This window comes from Bufo bufo, chromosome 3 (assembly GCF_905171765.1).
Source record: "Bufo bufo chromosome 3, aBufBuf1.1, whole genome shotgun sequence".
Lineage (NCBI taxonomy): Eukaryota > Metazoa > Chordata > Amphibia > Anura > Bufonidae > Bufo > Bufo bufo.
In genome coordinates, this window is record NC_053391.1 from 654,394,027 (window position 1) to 654,414,095 (window position 20,069).

At 44.4% G+C, this 20,069-nt stretch overlaps 1 protein-coding gene across 3 annotated transcripts in view; it reads right to left on the minus strand.

Annotated features, from left to right (window-relative positions):
* DYNC2H1 (dynein cytoplasmic 2 heavy chain 1) overlaps positions 1-20,069 on the minus strand; it is a 433,565-nt gene that overhangs the window by 101,203 nt on the left and 312,293 nt on the right. For all 3 annotated transcript variants that reach the window (XM_040426277.1, XM_040426279.1, XM_040426278.1), the window contains one exon: positions 15,932-16,048. In XM_040426277.1, the coding sequence (XP_040282211.1) occupies positions 15,932-16,048 (117 nt within the window). The remainder of the gene's footprint in view (positions 1-15,931; positions 16,049-20,069) is intronic.

The window sequence follows — 20,069 nt, forward strand, 5'->3', positions numbered from 1 at the left end:
GCACATACAGCTCGCATTAATGAATCCATGCTTATGTTAGAAGACCGAGAAAATAGAAGCTGCAGGAAAAATGTTTGCATCCGCGGCATACCTGAGGCTCTAGATAAGGAAGACCCCCCTGCAGTGGTTAGACGTCTGTTCGTGGAGCTATTGGGGGGAGAGAGAGCGGACGCCATTATTATTGAAAGAGCCCCTAGAGCTCTGCGCTCTAAACCTTTACCTTCTGAGAAGCCCAGGGACATCAATTGCGGCCTCCTGTCTTTTTGCGACACAGAAGATATACTTGCTAAAGTGAGGGAGCTTAATTAAATCCAACGGGTCAATCCTACCGCATGACAAATTCTTGATTAAATGGTCCTCAACGCGCACGCACTGATCTTCTCCCCTCTTCAGATACCTCATTGTATATGTGTGGCCCGTCCTCCAACATGAAGACACGACACACCTTTTTCCTTCCGTTCTATTTTATTATTCAAGCTTCTGTATAACTTTATACATGCGATTCCTCCAGAAGTTATAGGCAGCTGTGTGTTACTGTGTCATATTTGATTAAGGTTTACGTACTCAATCTATAGGTTCTACCTTATGTAAACGTGCCTCATTTCCCTGCGATATTGTTCTCTGTTCATTGATTATTAATATTTGCCTTATATATGGAAGTATGTCCATGCTTGTTATTCTACTTATAATGACTAAATAAATAAAATAAAAAAAATGAAAATACATTCATCCAAGTGGGTAGAGATTTGTTGATTACAGATCTAAAATCCCAAATCATTCTTTTTAAATTAATTCAAAGTTTTTGACATGCGTCAATGGAAAGGTTAGGGTCCATCTCCCACAGCACTGCTTTCTGGGGTTCTAAAGGCTTCTTGTGCCTTCTCCATAGCAGGACATCTTCATGGCAATGGTGGACGCTGTAAAAACAAAATGTGGCCTCCTCTCCTGGTATTGGTTTTCAATTGGTAAAACTAATAATTGCAACCACAGTAACTACTGCAACTCCCAGTTATCCTGTGCATGTCCTGTGTCAGGGTAATCCATACTTAAAGGGCATCTGTCGGCAGTTCTGTCCCTATGACACCGGTTGACCTGTTACATGTGCACTTGGCAGCTGAAGACATCTGTGTTGGTCCCATGTTCATATGTGCCCGCATTGCTGAGGAAGTTTTAATATATGCAAATGAGCCTCTAGGAGCAACAGGGGCGTTACCGTTACACCTAGAGGCTCTGTCCTCTCTTCAACTGCTGCACCCTCTGCATTATGATTGACAGGGCCAGACAGTGTACACCTAGGCCTCACAGTCAAAGTGCCTCTAGGTGTAATGGTACTGCCCCCATTGCTCCTAGAGGCTCATTTGCATATATTAAAACTTCATTTTTCTATTGCTGAAACAAACGCACATCTGGAAATAAGGTACTAAGTGCTATTAGGTTAAGGCTTTTCTTCAATAGCGATTATCCTAGTGACAGATTTCCTTTAACAATTGATGTAGTTTCAGCACCACAGTATTTTACTTTGCTTCTCAATTACGTCCGGTTACAGGTAAAGTTATTGATCCGCTGGCTAATGTTAAGGGAATTTCCATCTAAATCCATTATGCCAGAAGACAGCTGTGGTTGAGCCATACCGCAGTCCATTCACCAATGTAACAATGCGCTTTCTAGCACTGTAATTTACCCACCCTACAATTATATGTAGTCATTGTGTCCTATCACTGTATGGCAGAATTATTTATTCACTGAATGGCCATATACATCAATTGATGGCAGTAATTTTCAGTCACAATATGGCCAAATTATAAACTCACTGAATGGCGGTTTTATTCATTTACTGAATGTAGATATTATTAACTCACAGAAAGGTCGTATTTGTTACAAAGCAGATGTGGATCCACTGTGTTACTGGAACAGATTTAGCTTGGGGCTACTCCTAAGGATGTTGTCCAAGTGCCCCCCTCGTATTAAATCTTTAACCCTTACACAAGATTCTGGACTCCACTGCAGGCCGCTACCTCTTGGAGAAATCTCTGTTCAAGTGACTGCTGAGCAATGGAGGTAAAGAGACACAGGTACGGTCACGGACGTTCCCGAGACAGGTGGACAGCAGTTTGGAATTCCAGATTGCCAACATTATCGACTCTCGAGTTCTCCATAGATCTCTTCAGTATCTTGTTCATTGGATGGGTTATGGACCAGAGGAGAGCATGTGGGTACCGGCATCTGAAGTGAATGACAGTCGTTTGGTGAAAGCCTTTCACAGGTCTCATCCGGATAAGGTTGGTCCTGGGTGCCCAGAGGTCACCCGTAGAAAGGGGTACTGGTTTATAGCTTCTGTTGTACTTGTGGTTAGCTTGTGTTTGGTTCTCGGCTGAGTTCCTGGTGCTACCAAAGCTTCTTTGAAGTTAAGTGTTTCCTTTCCCACATATATATATACACTGCTCAAAAAAATAAAGGGAACACTTAAACAACACACTGTAACTCCAAGTCAATCACACTTCTGTGAAATCAAACTGTCCACTTAGGAAGCATCACTGAGTGACAATCAATTTCACATGCTGTTGTGCAAATGGGATAGACAACAGGTGGAAATTATAGGCAATTAGCAAGACACCCCCAATAAAGGAGTGGTTCTGCAGGTGGTGAACTCAGACCACTTCTCAGTTCCTATGCTTCCTGGCTGATGTTTTGGTCACTTTTGAATGCTGGCGGTGCTTTCACTCTAGTGGTAGCAAGAGACGGAGTCTACAACCCACACAAGTGGCTCAGGTAGTGCAGCTTATCCAGGATGGCACATCAATGCGAGCTGTGGCAAGAAGGTTTGCTGTGTCTGTCAGCGTAGTGTCCAGAGCATGGAGGCGCTACCAGGAGACAGGCCAGTACATCAGGAGACGTGGAGGAGGCCGTTGGAGGGCAACAACCCAGCAGCAGGACCGCTACCTCCGCCTTTGTGCAAGGAGGAACAGGAGGAGCACTGCCAGAGCCCTGCAAAATGACCTCCAGCAGGCCACAAATGTGCATGTGTCTGCTCAAACGGTCAGAAACAGACTCCATGAGGGTGATATGAGGGCCCGACGTCCATAGTTGGGGGTTGTGCTTACAGCCCAACACCATGCAGGACGTTTGGCATTTGCCAGAGAACACCAAGATTGGCAAATTCGCCACTGGCGCCCTGTGCTCTTCACAGATGAAAGCAGGTTCACACTGAGCACATGTGACAGACGTGACAGAGTCTTGAGACGCCGTGGAGAACGTTCTGCTGCCTGCAACATCCTCCAGCATGACCGGTTTGGCATTGGGTCAGTAATGGTGTGGGGTGGCATTTCTTTGGAGGGCCACACAGCCCTCCATGTGCTCACCAGAGGTAGCCTGACTGCCATTAGGTACCGAGATGAGATCCTCAGACCCCTTGTGAGACCATATGCTGGTGCGGTTGGCCCTGGGTTCCTCCTAATGCAAGACAATGCTAGACCTCATGTGGCTGGAGTGTGTCAGCAGTTCCTGCAAGACGAAGGCAATGATGCTATGGACTGGCCCGCCCGTTCCCCAGACCTGAATCCAATTGAGCACATCTGGGACATCATGTCTCGCTCTATCCACCAACGTCACGTTGCACCACAGACTGTCCAGGAGTTGGCAGATGCTTTAGTCCAGGTCTGGGAGGAGATCCCTCAGGAGACCGTCCGCCACCTCATCAGGAGCATGCACAGGCGTTGTAGGGAGGTCATACAGGCACGTGGAGGCCACACACACTACTGAGCCTCATTTTGACTTGTTTTAAGGACATTACATCAAAGTTGGATCAGCCTGTAGTGTGTTTTTCCACTTTAATTTTGAGTGTGACTCCAAATCCAGACCTCCATGGGTTGAAAAATTTGATTTCCATTTTTTTATTTTTGTGTGATTTTGTTGTCAGCACATTCAACTATGTAAAGAACAAAGTATTTCAGAAGAATATTTAATTAACTCAGATCTAGTATGTGTTATTTTTGTGTTCCCTTTATTTTTTTGAGCAGTGTATATATATATGTGTGTGTGTGTGTGTTGCCTTTCCCTGTTGTTTGTCATTAGGCCTGAGGGAGACTCCTGTTCATCCTTCCCTTTGGAGGAACAGGTAGACTCAGTCCTGACATTAGTTCCAGGGTCCTATAGGGTGAGATAGGATTCTAGGTATCCGGTGTATGAACTTGCCTACCTTTGGGGCCTGCGTTGCGTTGACAATTGTCTGTCAGGACTGGAGTTAGGGATTACTTTAGAGTTTTCTCTAGGAGGTGTCCATCTTCCTTTTTTCAGGCCTTATTCTGGTATCCCCTTTCCCTCCTATGTTCGGTGTGGTGTTTTCCTCCCACACACAAGCGTGACATTATAAACTGCCAAAACCGTCATTTTTGCTTGTTTCAGTACAGCCATGGATCCTATTGCTGCACTGGCCGAACAGCGGCAGGGGCTGTCTTTGGAGGTAGCTGACCTCTGCACGACTGTCTCGCAGATCCAGAGACCACAGACTGCTGGTCCTAGTGGTGGTGGTTACCAGGACTGTCTCGTGCCTAAAGTTGCCCTCTCGGACAGATTCTCTGAGGGAAGTGATAATTTCATTTTGTTTAGGGACGCGTGCAAATTGTATTTTAGGGGATGAGAATCAGAGAGATGGTATGGTTATTTCGTTGCTTAAGAGGGACGCTCAGTCATGGGCTTTTTCTCTGCCGACCAGATCGCAGTCTCTCCGGTCGGTGGATGCATTTTTCAAAGCTCTGGGTCTCATCTATGATGACCCGGATCGGACCTCCCTGGCCAAGACCAGGGAGAGTGTTCTGCTGAGATCTATTGCTCTGAGTTTAGGAGGTGGGCTACGGATACTGAGTGGAACGATCCGGCTCTCAGTAGTCAGTTTTGTCAAGGAATATCAGAGAGGCTGAAGGATGCTTTGGCATTTCATGAGAATCCTGAGTCTCTGGAAGCCGCTATGTCTCTTGGAGTACGCATTGATAAATGCATGAGAGAGAGATCTAGGGGGCCCCACTCTCAGGACCTACATAATCACATAACGTATCGTCTTCCTCTTACACTTTGGGTGAAGATACTCCTGGGTTTATGTCTGGGGATGAACCCATGCAGTTAGGAGGAGCTACTCCGGGATCCACTTTTAAGCATTCTGGTCTTAGGAAGGAAGTGTGTTTTTTCTGCGGACAGAAATGACATTTTATCGATATACACTCACCTAAAGGATTATTAGGAACACCATACTAATACGGTGTTGGACCCCCTTTTGCCTTCAGAACTGCCTTAATTCTACGTGGCATTGATTCAACAAGGTGCTGATAGCATTCTTTAGAAATGTTGGCCCATATTGATAGGATAGCATCTTGCAGTTGATGGAGATTTGAGGGATGCACATCTAGGGCACGAAGCTCCCGGTCCACCACATCTCAAAGATGCTCTATTGGGTTGAGATCTGGTGACTGTGGGGGCCATTTTAGTACAGTGAACTCATTGTCATGATCAAGAAACCAATTTGAAATGATTCGAGCTTTGTGACATGGTGCATTATCCTGCTGGAAGTAGCCATCAGAGGATGGATACATGTTCTCATTCTGTTTATGCCAAATTCGGACTCTACCATTTGAATGTCTCAACAGAAATTGAGACTCATCAGACCAGGCAACATTTTTCCAGTCTTCAACAGTCCAATTTTGGTGAGCTCGTGCAAATTGTAGCCTCTTTTTCCTATTTGTAGTGGAGATGAGTGGTACCCGGTGGGGTCTTCTGCTGTTGTAGCCCATCCGCCTCAAGGTTGTGCGTGTTGTGGCTTCACAAATGCTTTGCTGCATACCTTGGTTGTAACGAGTGGTTATTTCAGTCAACGTTGCTCTTCTATCAGCTTGAATCAGTCGGCCCATTCTCCTCTGACCTCTAGCATCCACAAGGCATTTTTGCCCACAGGACTGCCGCATACTGGATGTTTTTCCCTTTTCACACCATTCTTTGTAAACCCTAGAAATGGTTGTGCGTGAAAATCCCAGTAACTGAGCAGATTGTGAAATACTCAGACCGGCCCGTCTGTCACCAACAACCATGCCACGCTCAAAATTGCTTAAATCACCTTTCTTTCCCATTCTGACATTCAGTTTGGAGTTCAGGAGATTGTCTTGACCAGGACCACACCCCTAAATGCATTGAAGCAACTGCCATGTGATTGGTTGACTAGATAATTGCATTAATGAGAAATAGAACAGGTGTTCCTAATAATTCTTTAGGTGAGTGTATGTCCATGCATTCAGCCTCAAAAAATAAATAAATGGGGATGTTTAATTCCCATCTGACTCTTAGAGGGGTAGGAGAAGAGTCAGAAAATGTGCATTTGTCTTTGCCCGGTAGTACCAAATTTCTCCTGACTGCTGAGGTGGCGCTAGAGTCCAAGACTGTGGGGATTGAGGTGTTTATTGACAGTGGGGCAGGGGTGAACCTGATTGATGCTCAGTTCGTCCGTATGCATGGGTTGTCTCCAAGTGCATTAGAGAAAAACATTTCGATTTTTGCTATTGATTCTGCACCTCTAACTCAGAACTGTTTATCTCAGATGGTGCATGACATCCGATTAAGAGTGGGTGACTTTCATCAGGAATTCATCTCATGTTGTGTGTTGGAGGGTCCCCCTGCTCCGGTGGATCTGGGTTTACCGTGGTTAAGCAGGCACAATCCAACCAACCATTGACAATCACCCCAAGCTAGACAAATTCTAGATTGGGGTGATTATTGCGTTGACAATTGTCTGAATACATCTTTTTCTGCTTTAATCACTAAAACATTACCCTCTTTTATATCTGATTTTGCCAATGCATTTTCTGAAAGTTGATGCCAGGATTTACCTCCGCATCGGAAATAGGATTGTCCTATCAACCTTATTCCCGGAGCTAAGTAGCCCATATCTAGGTTGTATAACCTTTCTGGACCGGAAAGTAGGGCCATGAGAGAGTATATTACTGAAATTTTGGCTAAAGGACACATAAGACCTTCTAAATCTCCAGTGGCAGCAGGGTTTTTCTTTGTAAAAAAAAAAAAAAAAAAAAGGACGGAACCCTTAGAACATGTCTAGATTTCCGTGAGCTCAATCAGATTACTGGACGAACGAAAGGAATCCACCGCGCAGGCGCGAAAATGCACAAGCCCGAGAGTCAGGTCGGGCTGCGTAAAAAAAAAAAAAGAAGAGGATAGCGCGGCCAATCCTCCGATGTCGCTGGGGTGGCCGTAACCTATAACGACCAACAGTAAACACGGCTACAAAAGAAGGTCAAATATATAAGAAGGGAGGACGAATCTCTAATAACTTCTATTGGGTAAGTTGATACTGGTGTCAAAAACTACACAATTAGGCAGACTTTAAAAGATGGGATAACCCCTTTAAGTTGGCTTTTGAGGAGTGGCGTCATTGGCTGGAAGGGGCGATTCATCCGATCACGGTATTCACAGATCACAAAAATCTGGCTTACCTGGAGTTGGCTAAACTACTTAACCCGAGACAGGCCAGATGGTCTTTGTTTTTCACCAGATTCAATTTGTCACTTATCGGCCTGGGGTTAAGAACATCAAGGCAGATACCTTCTCACATGATTTTCAAAATCTGAGTCCGATACTGTCGAAAGAGGTGGTGATATCGGCTCCATACCCTGACCTAGAGGTGAAGGTGTTAGAGACTCAGGGAGACGCACAGGAGTCTTGCCCTTCTGGGAAATTGTTTGTTCCATCAGAATTGCGTCATAAGGTGTTTGAGGAACACCACTGTACGGTTCTTACGGGACACCCTGGGAGTAGATCCACTGCCGACCTCATCTCTCGTAGATTCTGGTGGCCGGGGTTGTGTAAGTGTGTTGAGGACTATGTGTTGGCCTGTAGTATCTGTGCACGGGCTAAGGTGACACATATTCGACTTTCTGGATCTCTACTTCTGTTGCCCATCTTGTCCAGACCATCAGACTTTTTACTGATCTGCCTAATTCGTCTGGAAAGACAGCAATTCTGGTGGTAGTTGATAGTTTTAGTAAAATGGTGCACTTTATAGCATTGCCTGGCTTACCTAATGCTAAAACACTTTCACAATTGTTTGTTGACAACATTGTGAAACTTCATGGCATTCCCTCTGACGTGGTCTTGAATAGTTGGATTGAATCTCAGTTTGTGTTCAGATTCTGGAAGGAGTTCTGTACTCGGCTGGGGGTACAACAGTCTTTTTCCTCTGCTTTTCATCCTCAGATGAATGGACAGACGGAGTGCACTAATCAGAGTCTGGAGACTTACTTAAGATGTTTTGTCTGTGAGAACCCAGAGGAATGGTCCTCGTGTTGGTCTTTGGCAGAGTTTGCCATAAAGAATCGTAGACAGGAATCCACTGGTAAGTCGCAGTTTTTCGGGGCGTATGGGTTTCACCCGCAATTTGGCCCATTTTCTGGTTTGGATACTTCCGGTATCCCTGAGGAGGAATGTTTTTCGTCATCATTGTCTTCTATATGGTGGATGAATATGGGCAACAAGTATAAACTTGTGGCTGACAGGAAACTTATTAATGGTCCGGACCTTAGTGTGGGTGATTTTGTGTGGCTGTCCACAAGAAATATTAAGTTGAAGGTTCCTTCTTGGAAGTTGGGTCAAAGGTTTATTGGTCCATATAAGATCACTGCCATTATTAATCCTGTAGCTTTTCGTCTTGAACTTCCTCAGGCTCTGAAAATTCATAATGTGTTTCACAAATCTTTGTTGTAGAGATTTGTTGAACCTTTGGAGTGGTCTCCCTTGCCACCGGCTTCTGTCATGGTGGACGGCAGTTTGGAATTCCAGATCGCCAAGATTACTGATCCATAGATCTCTTCAGTATCTTGTTCATTGGAAGGGTTATGGACCAGAGGAGAGCATGTGGGTACCGGCATCTGACGTGAATGACAGTCGTTTGGTGAAAGCCTTTCACAGGTCTCATCCGAATAAGGCTACTTTCACACTAGCGTTCGGAGCGGATCCGTCTGATGTTTCATCAGACGGATCCGCTCCGATAATGCAGACGTTCGCATCCGTTCAGAACGGATCCGTCTGCATTATTATTTAGAAAATTTTCTAAGTCAGAAAGTAGCCTGAGCGGATCCGTTCAGACTTTACATTGAAAGTCAATGGGGAACGGATCCGCTTGAAGATTGAGCCATATGGTGTCATCTTCAAGCGGATCCGTTCCTATCGACTTCCATTATAAGTCTGGACGGATCCGCTCGCCTCCGCACGGCCAGGCGGACACCCGAACGCTGCAAGCAGCGTTCAGGTGTCCGCTCACTGAGCGGAGCGGAGGCTGAGCGCTGGCAGGCGGATGCATTCTCAGTGGATTCGCCTCCACTGAGAATGCATTAGACCAGACGGATGCGTTCGGGGCCGCTCGTAATCCCCTTCAAACGGAGCGCACGAGCGGACACCCGAACGCTCGTGTGAAAGTAGCCTAAGGTTGGTCCTGGGTGCCCAGAGGTCACCCGTAGAAGGGGGGGGGGGGGGGGGGGGGGTGGTTCTGTACTGTCACGGACGTTCCCGCAACAGGTGGCAGGAGATCTGGGAGACTGTCAACACGTGGTTTGATCTGACATGTTTTCCTTTTGGATCAAATTAGAGCTGTGTTGTTTCTGGTGCTTGTCACACCTTCCTTCTCCAGGTGTGGATATTGTGGTCAATTAACCTTCTCTATTTATTGTTGTTTCTCCCACTATGCTATGTGGTTTATAGCTTCTGTTGTACTTGTGGTTAGCTTGTGTTTGGTTCTCGGCTGAGTTGCTGGTGCTACCAAAGCTTCTTTGAAGTTAAGTGTTTATTTTCCTTTTTGTATTTTGTTTATATACATATGTGTGTTGCTTTTCCCTGTTTGCCATTAGGCCTGAGGGAGACTCCTGTTCATCCTTCCCTTTGGAGGAACAGGTAGACTCAGTCCTGACATTAGTTCCAGGGTCCTATAGGGTGAGATAGGATTCCAGCTATCCGATGTATGAACTTGCCTACCTTTGGGGCCTGTTCATACTGGTTGTCTGTCAGGAATAGTTAGGGTTTTCTCTAGGAGGTGTCCATCTTCCTTCCCTAGTTTCCAGGCTTTATTCCGGTATCCCCTTTCCCTCCAATGCTGGTGTTTTCCTCCCACACACGAGCATGACAGGTACAGAGCACAGAGGGATCAGGTAAAAAACGGAGTTAGGGACAGGACAAGGTCAGGGCAGGTAGGCACAGTTCATATGATCTGACAAAACGGAGATCAGGCAGAGGACAGGTCAGTCAGAGAAAGGTCAAATTTCAGGAAACAGGCAGAAGTCAGTAGACGGGAAGACGAGTCTAGAAACAGTGAACTAGAACCTACTGCTCACGCCTTAAAAGGGTTGTCTCACTTCAGCAAATGGCATTTATCATGTAGAGAAAGTTAATACAAGTCACTTACTAATACATTGTAATTATCCATATTGCTTGGATCACATTATACACTGCTCGTTTCCATGGTTACGACCACCATGCAATCCAGGAGGGGTGGCCGTGCTTGCACACTATAGGAAAAAAGCGCTGGCGTCTCTGGTGGCCGGGAACATAGGACGACACATAGGTTAGTACTTTTTCCTATAGTGTGCAAGCATGACCACTGGTGCTGGATTGCAGGGTGGTCATAACCATGGAAATGAGCAGTCTATAAAGCGATGGAAAAATGAATCCAGCGAGCAGAGGAAGCAACATGGATAATAACAATACATTAGTAAGCGCCTTGTATTAACTTCCTCTACATAATGAATGCTATTTGCTCAAAGAGGACCTTTCATGGTTTTATATTGAGATAAATACCTTTTTACTTGCGGGGTACCCTCCGCTGATGCTGCCACCCTGCCTGATTTTTCAAACTATCGCTCCTACTCCCCGCTGTGCCCCCCTGTATTTTCTGCGCTCAGTATGCTAATACTGAGCATCGGTACAGGGAGGAGGAGATGCCAGGGTTTCTCAATGGGCGTCTCCTTCTCCCTGGCTGTGCCGCGATCCAATCACATCAGAGAGTGTCACAGCCAGGGAGAAGGTGAGGTTTTTTTTTCTCCCTGGCTGTGACTCTCTCCACTGTGATTGGATCGCGGCACAGCCAGCGAGAGCCAATGCCAGCAAGAAGCAGGGCATCCTCCATTGTATGCATTTTGCTGGGGATCGCCATTAGCAACGGGCCACAAGTGCAGGATTTGCTCCCCTATATATATGCACAACTGCATGTGGGTTTGAAGCACCTCCTGCTAATGCCAACCTGTCTTCTTAGTTTGTATGTATAGATTCCTGGAGGTGTATAAACTCCTATTTAAATGTGCCTGTTTTCCATCTACAGGCTACATTTAGGTGCACCTGTGAGGCCTGGGACATATCAGCAAGTCTTGAGTGGGACTCGCAGACTCCTCTCTCCTCCCATTGCAAGCATGGCCACATGCTGGAGGTAACTGGTGAGTTGTTTGTGAGTCGGCCTTATGCTCCTGTAATTTGCCCACTGGCTCCTGGTATCGCCCATACGGCTCAGGTAGGAGAGTGTAGGGTCCCGGGCTACTTGAGAAACCTTGTCGTGGTGTCCGGGCTTAGACATGTTCTACACCGTAGGACATGTTGACTAATCTCTCAATTTTAAAATCAGTTTGAGGATTTAGTGAGACTGCAGAGTGCACCTGTGTTTGTTATTGTTTTGTTATACCAGCAAGAAGCAGGCCACAGTCTGCATGGAAGGGACAGCAAAGCTACTGCGGTGGCGGCTGCGCCAGCCAGGAAGGAGGAGAGCGAGGCCAGTGGGTCCGAGCCACCAGAAACTGGGAGGGGAGGAGCAAAGCGGCAATGGGCACATACTGTGGCCATAACAAAATTATTCACTTGGTGGTATTAATCATCCACTGAATGGAAGTATTATTCACTGACTGGCTGTATTATTTAGCGATGATATGGCGGGATTATTTACTCACTGAATAGAGATCCAGTTTGTTCATTGCAAGGCAGTTAGCAGAAAACCTAGAACAGGCCCTGTAATTACTACATTCTAGGTGTGAAGAGAAAGGTATAAACTTCAGGTTTTTTTGCACAAATGCTGAAATACATTTAATATTAAATTACTCAAAATCATGAAATGTCTTCTAAATGATGTTCAATATGATTGCAGGAGCACCTCTGCTGTGGTATGAGGTGCGACATGTTGGTGGCTTATAATACTGCTATTTGCATGCATCGCGAGACAATTAAGCACTGACTGTGCTTCGTAGCAGAAAGTCATTTCCTCACCACTCCAAGAAGAGCTAAAAGTGAGCTTCTCTTTGTGATACTCCATTCATACTGCTTCATGTTATAGGCCGCTAAGTGAGTAATAAGACTACACTTTCCAGGCACAAGTCCAATGTTGGTGCTGTTGCTTGCTGAATATTCATGGTTTCCAAAACCCTTTGAAAACGCTCCTCTGTATTAATCAATCTCTTTACGAGTTGGGCCTCTTAGCAGTGACATGAAATCACAAAAAAACCATACAAACAAAATCTTAGCTACATCACAATCAGCTCTTCGATGTGGACATTTTCTGCACATGGGCAGCTAACATGGTACAGTAGTATCCATTTAAAGGGGTTGTCCCATCAGAAACATGCCCTTTCAGAGAGCAGCTCCCAGTGAAATCAACCGATCACCTGGGTACGGCTCCAGGTAACCCCCTACTGTGTGGGGGCACTAAGGGGACAAACATACTGTGCGGGGGCAGTAAGGGGGCATAACTACTGTGTGGGGGCATAACTACTGTGTGGGGACACTAAGGGGACATTACTGTGTAGGGCACAAAGGGCACTGGGCAGAATTGGGCATGTATAGACATGCACTTGGCAGAGTAAGGGTCCATTCACACGTCCGTAAGTGTTTTGCGGATCCGCAAAATACGGACACCTGCAATGTGCGATCCGCAATTTGCGGATCCGCACATCACAGACATTATAATAGAAAATGCCTTTTCTGGTCCGCAATTGCGGACAAGAATAGGACATGTTCTATTTTTTCCAGGAACGAAATTGCGGATCCCGAAAAAACGGATCCCGAAAAAACGGATGCGGATCCCGAAAAAACGGATGCGGATCCAGGAAATGTGGATTTGCATCCGTTCCAGCCCCATTGAAAGTGAATGGGTCCGCAAATTGCGGAACGAATGCGGACCCAAATTACGGACGTGTGAATGGACCCTAAGAGGTAAAAAAAATCTGCCACCGCACGCTATTGTCCCTCCTTGGGTTTTCCAAAACTTGGGAGGTATGCCTCTGTTACATCCATATGCTCTAAAGGGGCATATTGACTAGGGGTTGTCTTCATAAAACAAACCCTTTAATCCGGTAACAATAGGACCTGGTGCTGGTTTATCAGATGGTCGTGGAAAAGTACACACAACGCACTTGCAAGGACCGAGAACCTTCAGTAAGAGAGCTCAAAATTAGAGATAGTGTAAAGTATGCTACTGCCCTTTTGTTTAATAATCAGAAAAAAGTTCCCAATTGGAACATTCACATCAGGGACCCATTCTTCACGTGCCAGAGGTGGGACCTGCCCCTATCAGACATGTATGGCATATCAACGTATCATAAATGTCGCAGATGGGAATAGCCCTTGAATGTCTGATCACTCGACGTTAATCCTCTAAATACCTGTGGGTCAGAGAAGGAACTTTTATTTTTGACATAGCTTTATTATTTTTTCTGCTTTTATTTGACTGTTTACAATATCTATTAATTATTTAGATTATTATTTTTTTTTTATTACTGGGGGTCAGGTCAGCAGGGAACATATGAAATCTTTGTGTTCACTGCCATTCCCAATTAATGATTACGGTAAGTGATTTTATGATTAAAGGAAGCCCTTAGATCACTCTTACCAGCAGATTGCATCTTCTCTGCATAAACTCCACCCATTTAGGCTCAGAAAGTCACAGTGACATCATCAATGATGTAATTAGGGTTCCCTATTATCCTCTAAATGCGATGAGTGCCACAACCAGCACTATGTGCAGTAGCACGAGAAGCTATCAAAAAGGAGTATGTTGCACAGATTGATCCAGAGAAAGGTCAAAAGAGGCAATGGTTAAAATAAATAAATAAAAACTCCAGGGAAATAATTGCTTCTCACAGCTGATTGGATTAGTGGGCGACAATGCAGAATCTGACGGCTGATGTCGAGATCCTACATTGCCATTCCCAAAGAACATGAGAGCTGCTGGCACATATAAGGACCTACAGTCCTAACTGCCAGGACGACTATTGCAAAAGCCCAGCTCATTTCTTAAAGGGAGAAGAAATGTATTGGTGTAACTACCAGGGTAGCAGACAGAGGCTGCTATGGGGCCCAACAACAAAGGGGGCCCATCTCAACTCAAAAGTTGCAGGTAGTGGTAAAATGTATGTAGGGTGGCATAGAAAAGGGAATGCATTTCCATTGTAAACTTTCCATCGATGCGCATGTTTACCCTATGTGCAGGGTGTCTATTATCTCTCTACCGTGACATCACTGTGTTTATTATCCCTGTACCGTGACATCACTGTGTTTATTATCACTGTACTGTGACATCACTGTGTTTATTATCCCTGTACTGTGACATCACTGTAGGCATTATCCTGTACTGTGACATCACTGTGTTTATTATCCCTGTTCTGTGACATCACTGTGTTTATTATCTATGTACTGTGACATCACTGTGTTTATTATCCCTGCACTGTGACATCACTGTGTTTATTATCTCTGTTCTGTGACATCACTGTGTTTATTATCTATGTACTGTGACATCACTGTGTTTATTATCCCTGCACTGTGACATCACTGTGTTTATTATCTCTGTACTGTGACATCACTGTGTGTATTATCCCTGTACTGTGACATCACTGTGTTTATTATCTATGTACTGTGACATCACTGTGTTTATTATCCCTGTACTGTGACATCACTGTGTTTATTATCCCTGTACTGTGACATCACTGTGTTTATTATCCCTGTACTGTGACATCGCTGTGTTTATTATCCCTGTACTGTGACATCACTGTGTTTATTATCCCTGTACTGTGACATCACTGTGCTTATTATCCCTGTACTGTGACATCACTGTGTTTATTATCCCTGTACTGTGACATCACTGTGTTTATTATCTCTGTACTGTGACATCACTGTGTCTATTATCTCTGTACTGTGACATCACTGTGTTTATTATCCTGTACTGTGACATCACTGTGTTTATTATCCCTGTACTGTGACATCACTGTGTTTATTATCCCTGTACTGTGACATCACTGTGTTTATTATCCCTGTACTGTGACATCACTGTGTTTATTATCCCTGTACTGTGACATCACTGTGTTTATTATCTCTGTACTGTGACATCACTGTGTCTATTATCCCTGTACTGTGACATCACTGTGTTTATTATCCTGTACTGTGACATCACTGTGTTTATTATCCCTGTACTGTGACATCACTGTGTTTATTATCCCTGTACTGTGACATCACTGTGTTTATTATCCCTGTACTGTGACATCACTGTGTTTATTATCTCTGTACTGTGACATCACTGTGTTTATTATCTCTGTACTGTGACATCACTGTGTTTATTATCTCTGTACTGTGACATCATTGTGTTTATTATCCCTGTACTGTGACATCACTGTGTTTATTATCTCTGTACTGTGACATCACTGTGTTTATTATCCTTTACTGTAACATAATTTGTTTATTATCCCTGCAGTGGGGCCACATTCCAAGTTTTGCTATGGGGTCCCATGGTTAATTTGTTACGCCCCTGGCCAAAATGCACTGATATGTTTTTCAGTCAGAGGTCGGTGCATAGTTTTCTGTGCCCTCATATGCAAGATCCACAGTACATTAGTATTTCTAGTATGAGTATCATGTATGATCGTACCTGGTTAATTTTCTTCCACAGATTGAGGACAGGAGATAATTCATTGGACCACAAATCTCTGTCAAACTTCGATCCTGCGGTGACTGCTCGGCTCAGGATCCGCAACTGTGATATCACCTACATAGGAGACAGCAGAAAATGGTCTTCAGGAACCCTAATAAAGATTCTGAACATGTCTGACAGTATTCAGGTAGGACGTGTGTGACCTCAAAGAGCAGGGCCTCTAGGTGTAATGGCAACACCCCCGTTGCTCCTAGAGGCTCATTTGCATATATTACAACATAATGTTTCTCAGCAATGTGGGCACATATGAACATGGGACCAAAACAGATGCCTTCAGCTGCCAAGCGCACAAGCAACAGGTCAGCCGGTTTCATAGGTACAAAACTGCTGACAGATGCCCTTTAACACAACTGATTTCTTACTAAAGAGGTTTTCCAATAGTACAATACTCTCCACCGGATAGAAAATCAATATATTCCTAGGCCACTGATTTCATGTTCATAGTCACATGGCCTATGTGCAGCTCAGTGAATGGGCCTGGGCTGCAATACCAAGCCCAGCCACTATCCAATATATGGCGCTGTACTTGGTACGCTGTGAGGAGGGTGCAGTGATCACTGGAGCGCCTCGGACTCTTCAAGCATTAGCATTAGAAATGGCAGGTGCTGGGAGTTGAACCCCCTGAGGATAGGTCATATGTGTCGACATGTGTTTACATCATTTTTTGGTTGATCCTTCTGAACACATTGGACAAAAAAAAAAAATCATATACATAAAAAACAAGCAAATAACAAAAGGTAGAATCCATTAAACATTCTTGGTCTAGTAATACACACATACATTGTAATAAGCTGGAGGTGCCTTACTAGGTCTAATTTGTTAACAGTACTTTCCTAGAAACGGGCAATTCACACTTCACACACTAACTAAAAAGAAAAAGGGAAAAGCCATGAACGATCTATGTGAAAATAAATACCCGTATGGTGAATAGACAAAGCCTGGTACAGTCAGAGTAGAAGCACCGGCTCCTGTCACTTGACAGATGGTTCTAATTAAGTGCTAGCCCAAGTGAAGATTCTGGGGCTCCTCGCTCTTCGTGTGCCTTTTCCCAGTCAACCGTGAAATTACTTCCCAGCTTTAATAACAAAAAGATACACCCGATTTTTCATACTACAAACAACAACGCAATTAGCAATGGGTTAAAAAACGATGAGGGCAAAATAAATGTTTGACCCTCCTTTGTCATGCTGTCATGTATAGACGGAGTGCTGAGGCTCAAGCTGCCATGATAAGACAGAAAAACATCGGCTGAACCGTATTTTCTTCAGATTCAAGGAATCAAATATTTGTCAGGGTCACAAAGCACGGGCATAATGATGGCGAACGATCAGCCGTAACATGAAGACCACCTGCAGCCAGAACCGTCCTGACTCGCTGAGGCATGAAGTCCACAAGACCTATGAAGGTCTCCACATGATTCTGCTGGCCTACAAAAAAGACAGAACATGTCCTACACATGTCTGTTTTGCGGACAAGGATAGGACAAAAAAATATATAAAAAATGGCAGCATGCACATGGTCGGTATCCATGTTTTACAGATTCGCGGTTTGTGGACTGCAAAACACATACGATCAAGTGCATCAGACCTTAGGCTGGTTTCACATCTCCGGCATTGTGATCCGAGAGCCAGTTCCTGCAGAGAATGCCAGGAATCGACCGGACACAAACCGCAACGTGTAGTGGTTTCTGTCCAGCAGATTCTCGGGATTTGTGGTATTGCGGCCAGATTGCCGTCAGACCCCATTATAGTTAATGGGGCTGTCAGACATTCCATTTGCATCTGGCAGTGCCGGATCCTGAGAATTCTTTGCCGAAACTAGCCTTAAAGTGTAACTATCATTCTATTTTTATTTGTGTAATGTATAGGGGCAGTGATACTGACCATTTTTGTAATATACTTTAATTACTGAAATTGTACATTTCTATTAGAAAAATAGCTCTAAAGTGGCCCATTCTGAGCCTTAGCAAAGCTCCTCTGTCTTCTGTTTACATAACTGTGGAGCCTTGCTCAACACTGACTTACATTACACAGGCAGTGTTGAGCAAGGCTCCACAGTTATGTAAACAGAAGACAGAGGAGCATTGCTAAGGCTCAAAATGGGCCACTTTAGAGCTATTTTTCTAATAGAAATGTACAATTTCAGTAATTAAAGTATATTACAAAAATGGTCAGTATCACTGCCCCTATACATTACACACACAAAAAAAATATAGAATGGCAGTTACACTTCAAAGGCTATGTACACCTTTGGGAAATTTTTTATTATTGCATTGTACTCATTTTGAGCTAAAAATAGTTTTTTAAGTTGTTGTTTATTAAAAATATGGTGTTCTTTGTCTGTACAGAGCTGACATGCTCTAGTAGTAGCCTTTGGACTTTCTCTCTTTGTCAGACCAGGAGCTGACGGACTCCTTATCTCTGCTCTCTGACATTATAAACACTCACTATAGCTCAGTTCTTATCTTACTGATAATAATGTGGTTTAAGTAAGTGTTTATGACCTCTTAGTAGTTTAGAGAGAAGGGTTATTAGATGACTGCACAAAGTGAAAGTACCAGTCACACAGCTAGAAAAGCAGTTAACCTTTTGTCACAGAACGGCTCAATATTTTTAATAAAGACCAATTTAAGACATGATTTTTAGCCAAAAATGATTAAAATGCAATCATAAAAATGATTGCCTCCGAAGGTGTACATAGCCTTTAAGGTGCTTTTATATGGCCCGAGAATTGGGCAGATTATCGGGAACGACCGTTGCCGACAATCTGCCCATGTAAATGTGCCGCCGATTACCCGATGAATAAGCGAAATGCTTGTTCATTGGGTGATCCGGTCGTTTATGCAAGCACCACCGATCATGGCTTCTGGGCAGCAGATCGTGCTGTCTAAACAGTGATCTGCTGCTCAGAAGCCATGATTCTGGATGAGGGATCACTATAGTGATTCCTTGTCCACATACAGTGAAGGAGATTGCGACATGTAAATACAGTTGTCTCCTTCACTGAGCGAGCAGCCGACTGTCGGGAAGGAACACAATCGGCCTGTGTAAATCCAGCTTTAGACATGAATCTGATTCACATTATCAACTTCCTAAGGGTCCATTCACACATGCGTGTGTGTTTTGCGGATCCACAAAACACGGACAGCGGCAATGTGTGTTCCGCATTTTGCGGACCGCACATTGCAGGCACTAATAGAATATGCCTATTCTTGTCGGCAATAGCGGACAAGAATAGGACATGTTCTATTTTTTTCGGGAACGGAATTGCGGACCCGGAAGTGCGAGTTCGCAATTCCGTATCCGGGCAGCACATCGTGCTGCCCCATAGAAATGAATGGGTCCGCAATTTTACGGAACGAAATTGCGGACGTGTGAATGGACCCTTTAGGCTGAGTTTACACTTCAGTTATTATATCAGTTATTTTCATCAGTGATTGCGAGCCAAAACCAGTAGTGAAGCCTACTCAGAGATAAGGTATAATAGAAGGATCTGCACCCGTTCTGTGCTTGTGACTCGCACCTGATTTTGGCTCACAATAACTGATGGAAATAACTCACCAAATAACTGAAGTGTGAACTTGGCCTTAGGGTGCTGGGACACGTCGCTGCTGTGCTGCATTTTGGCTAAAAACCTTGTTTATAAAACGCATGCGGTTTTTCCAACAACATACTTGAGTTTATGGCAGCTGCAGAGAGAGCAGAGCCTCTAGGTGTAATGGTACTGCCCCCATTGCTCCTAGAGCCTCATTTGCATATATAATACCATCATTTTTCTCAGCAATGCGGGCACATATGAACATGGGACCAACACAGATGTCTTCAGCTGCAAAGTGCACATGTAACAGGTCAGCCGGTGTCATAGGTACAAAACTGCTGACAGATGTATACTATTCTTTACAAGCAGAGTTCCTCTTTAATATGCTCCTCTGAATGACGTCACACCCTGTGAATGGAGTACACCAGTGATTATATTAAGTATCGGGTTGAAGTGGAAAAGTTAAGTAAAGCACCTTACTAAATGTGATTTAATTACTAAGCTGACTGTAAATATGGAAATCACGCGCTTCCAGCAG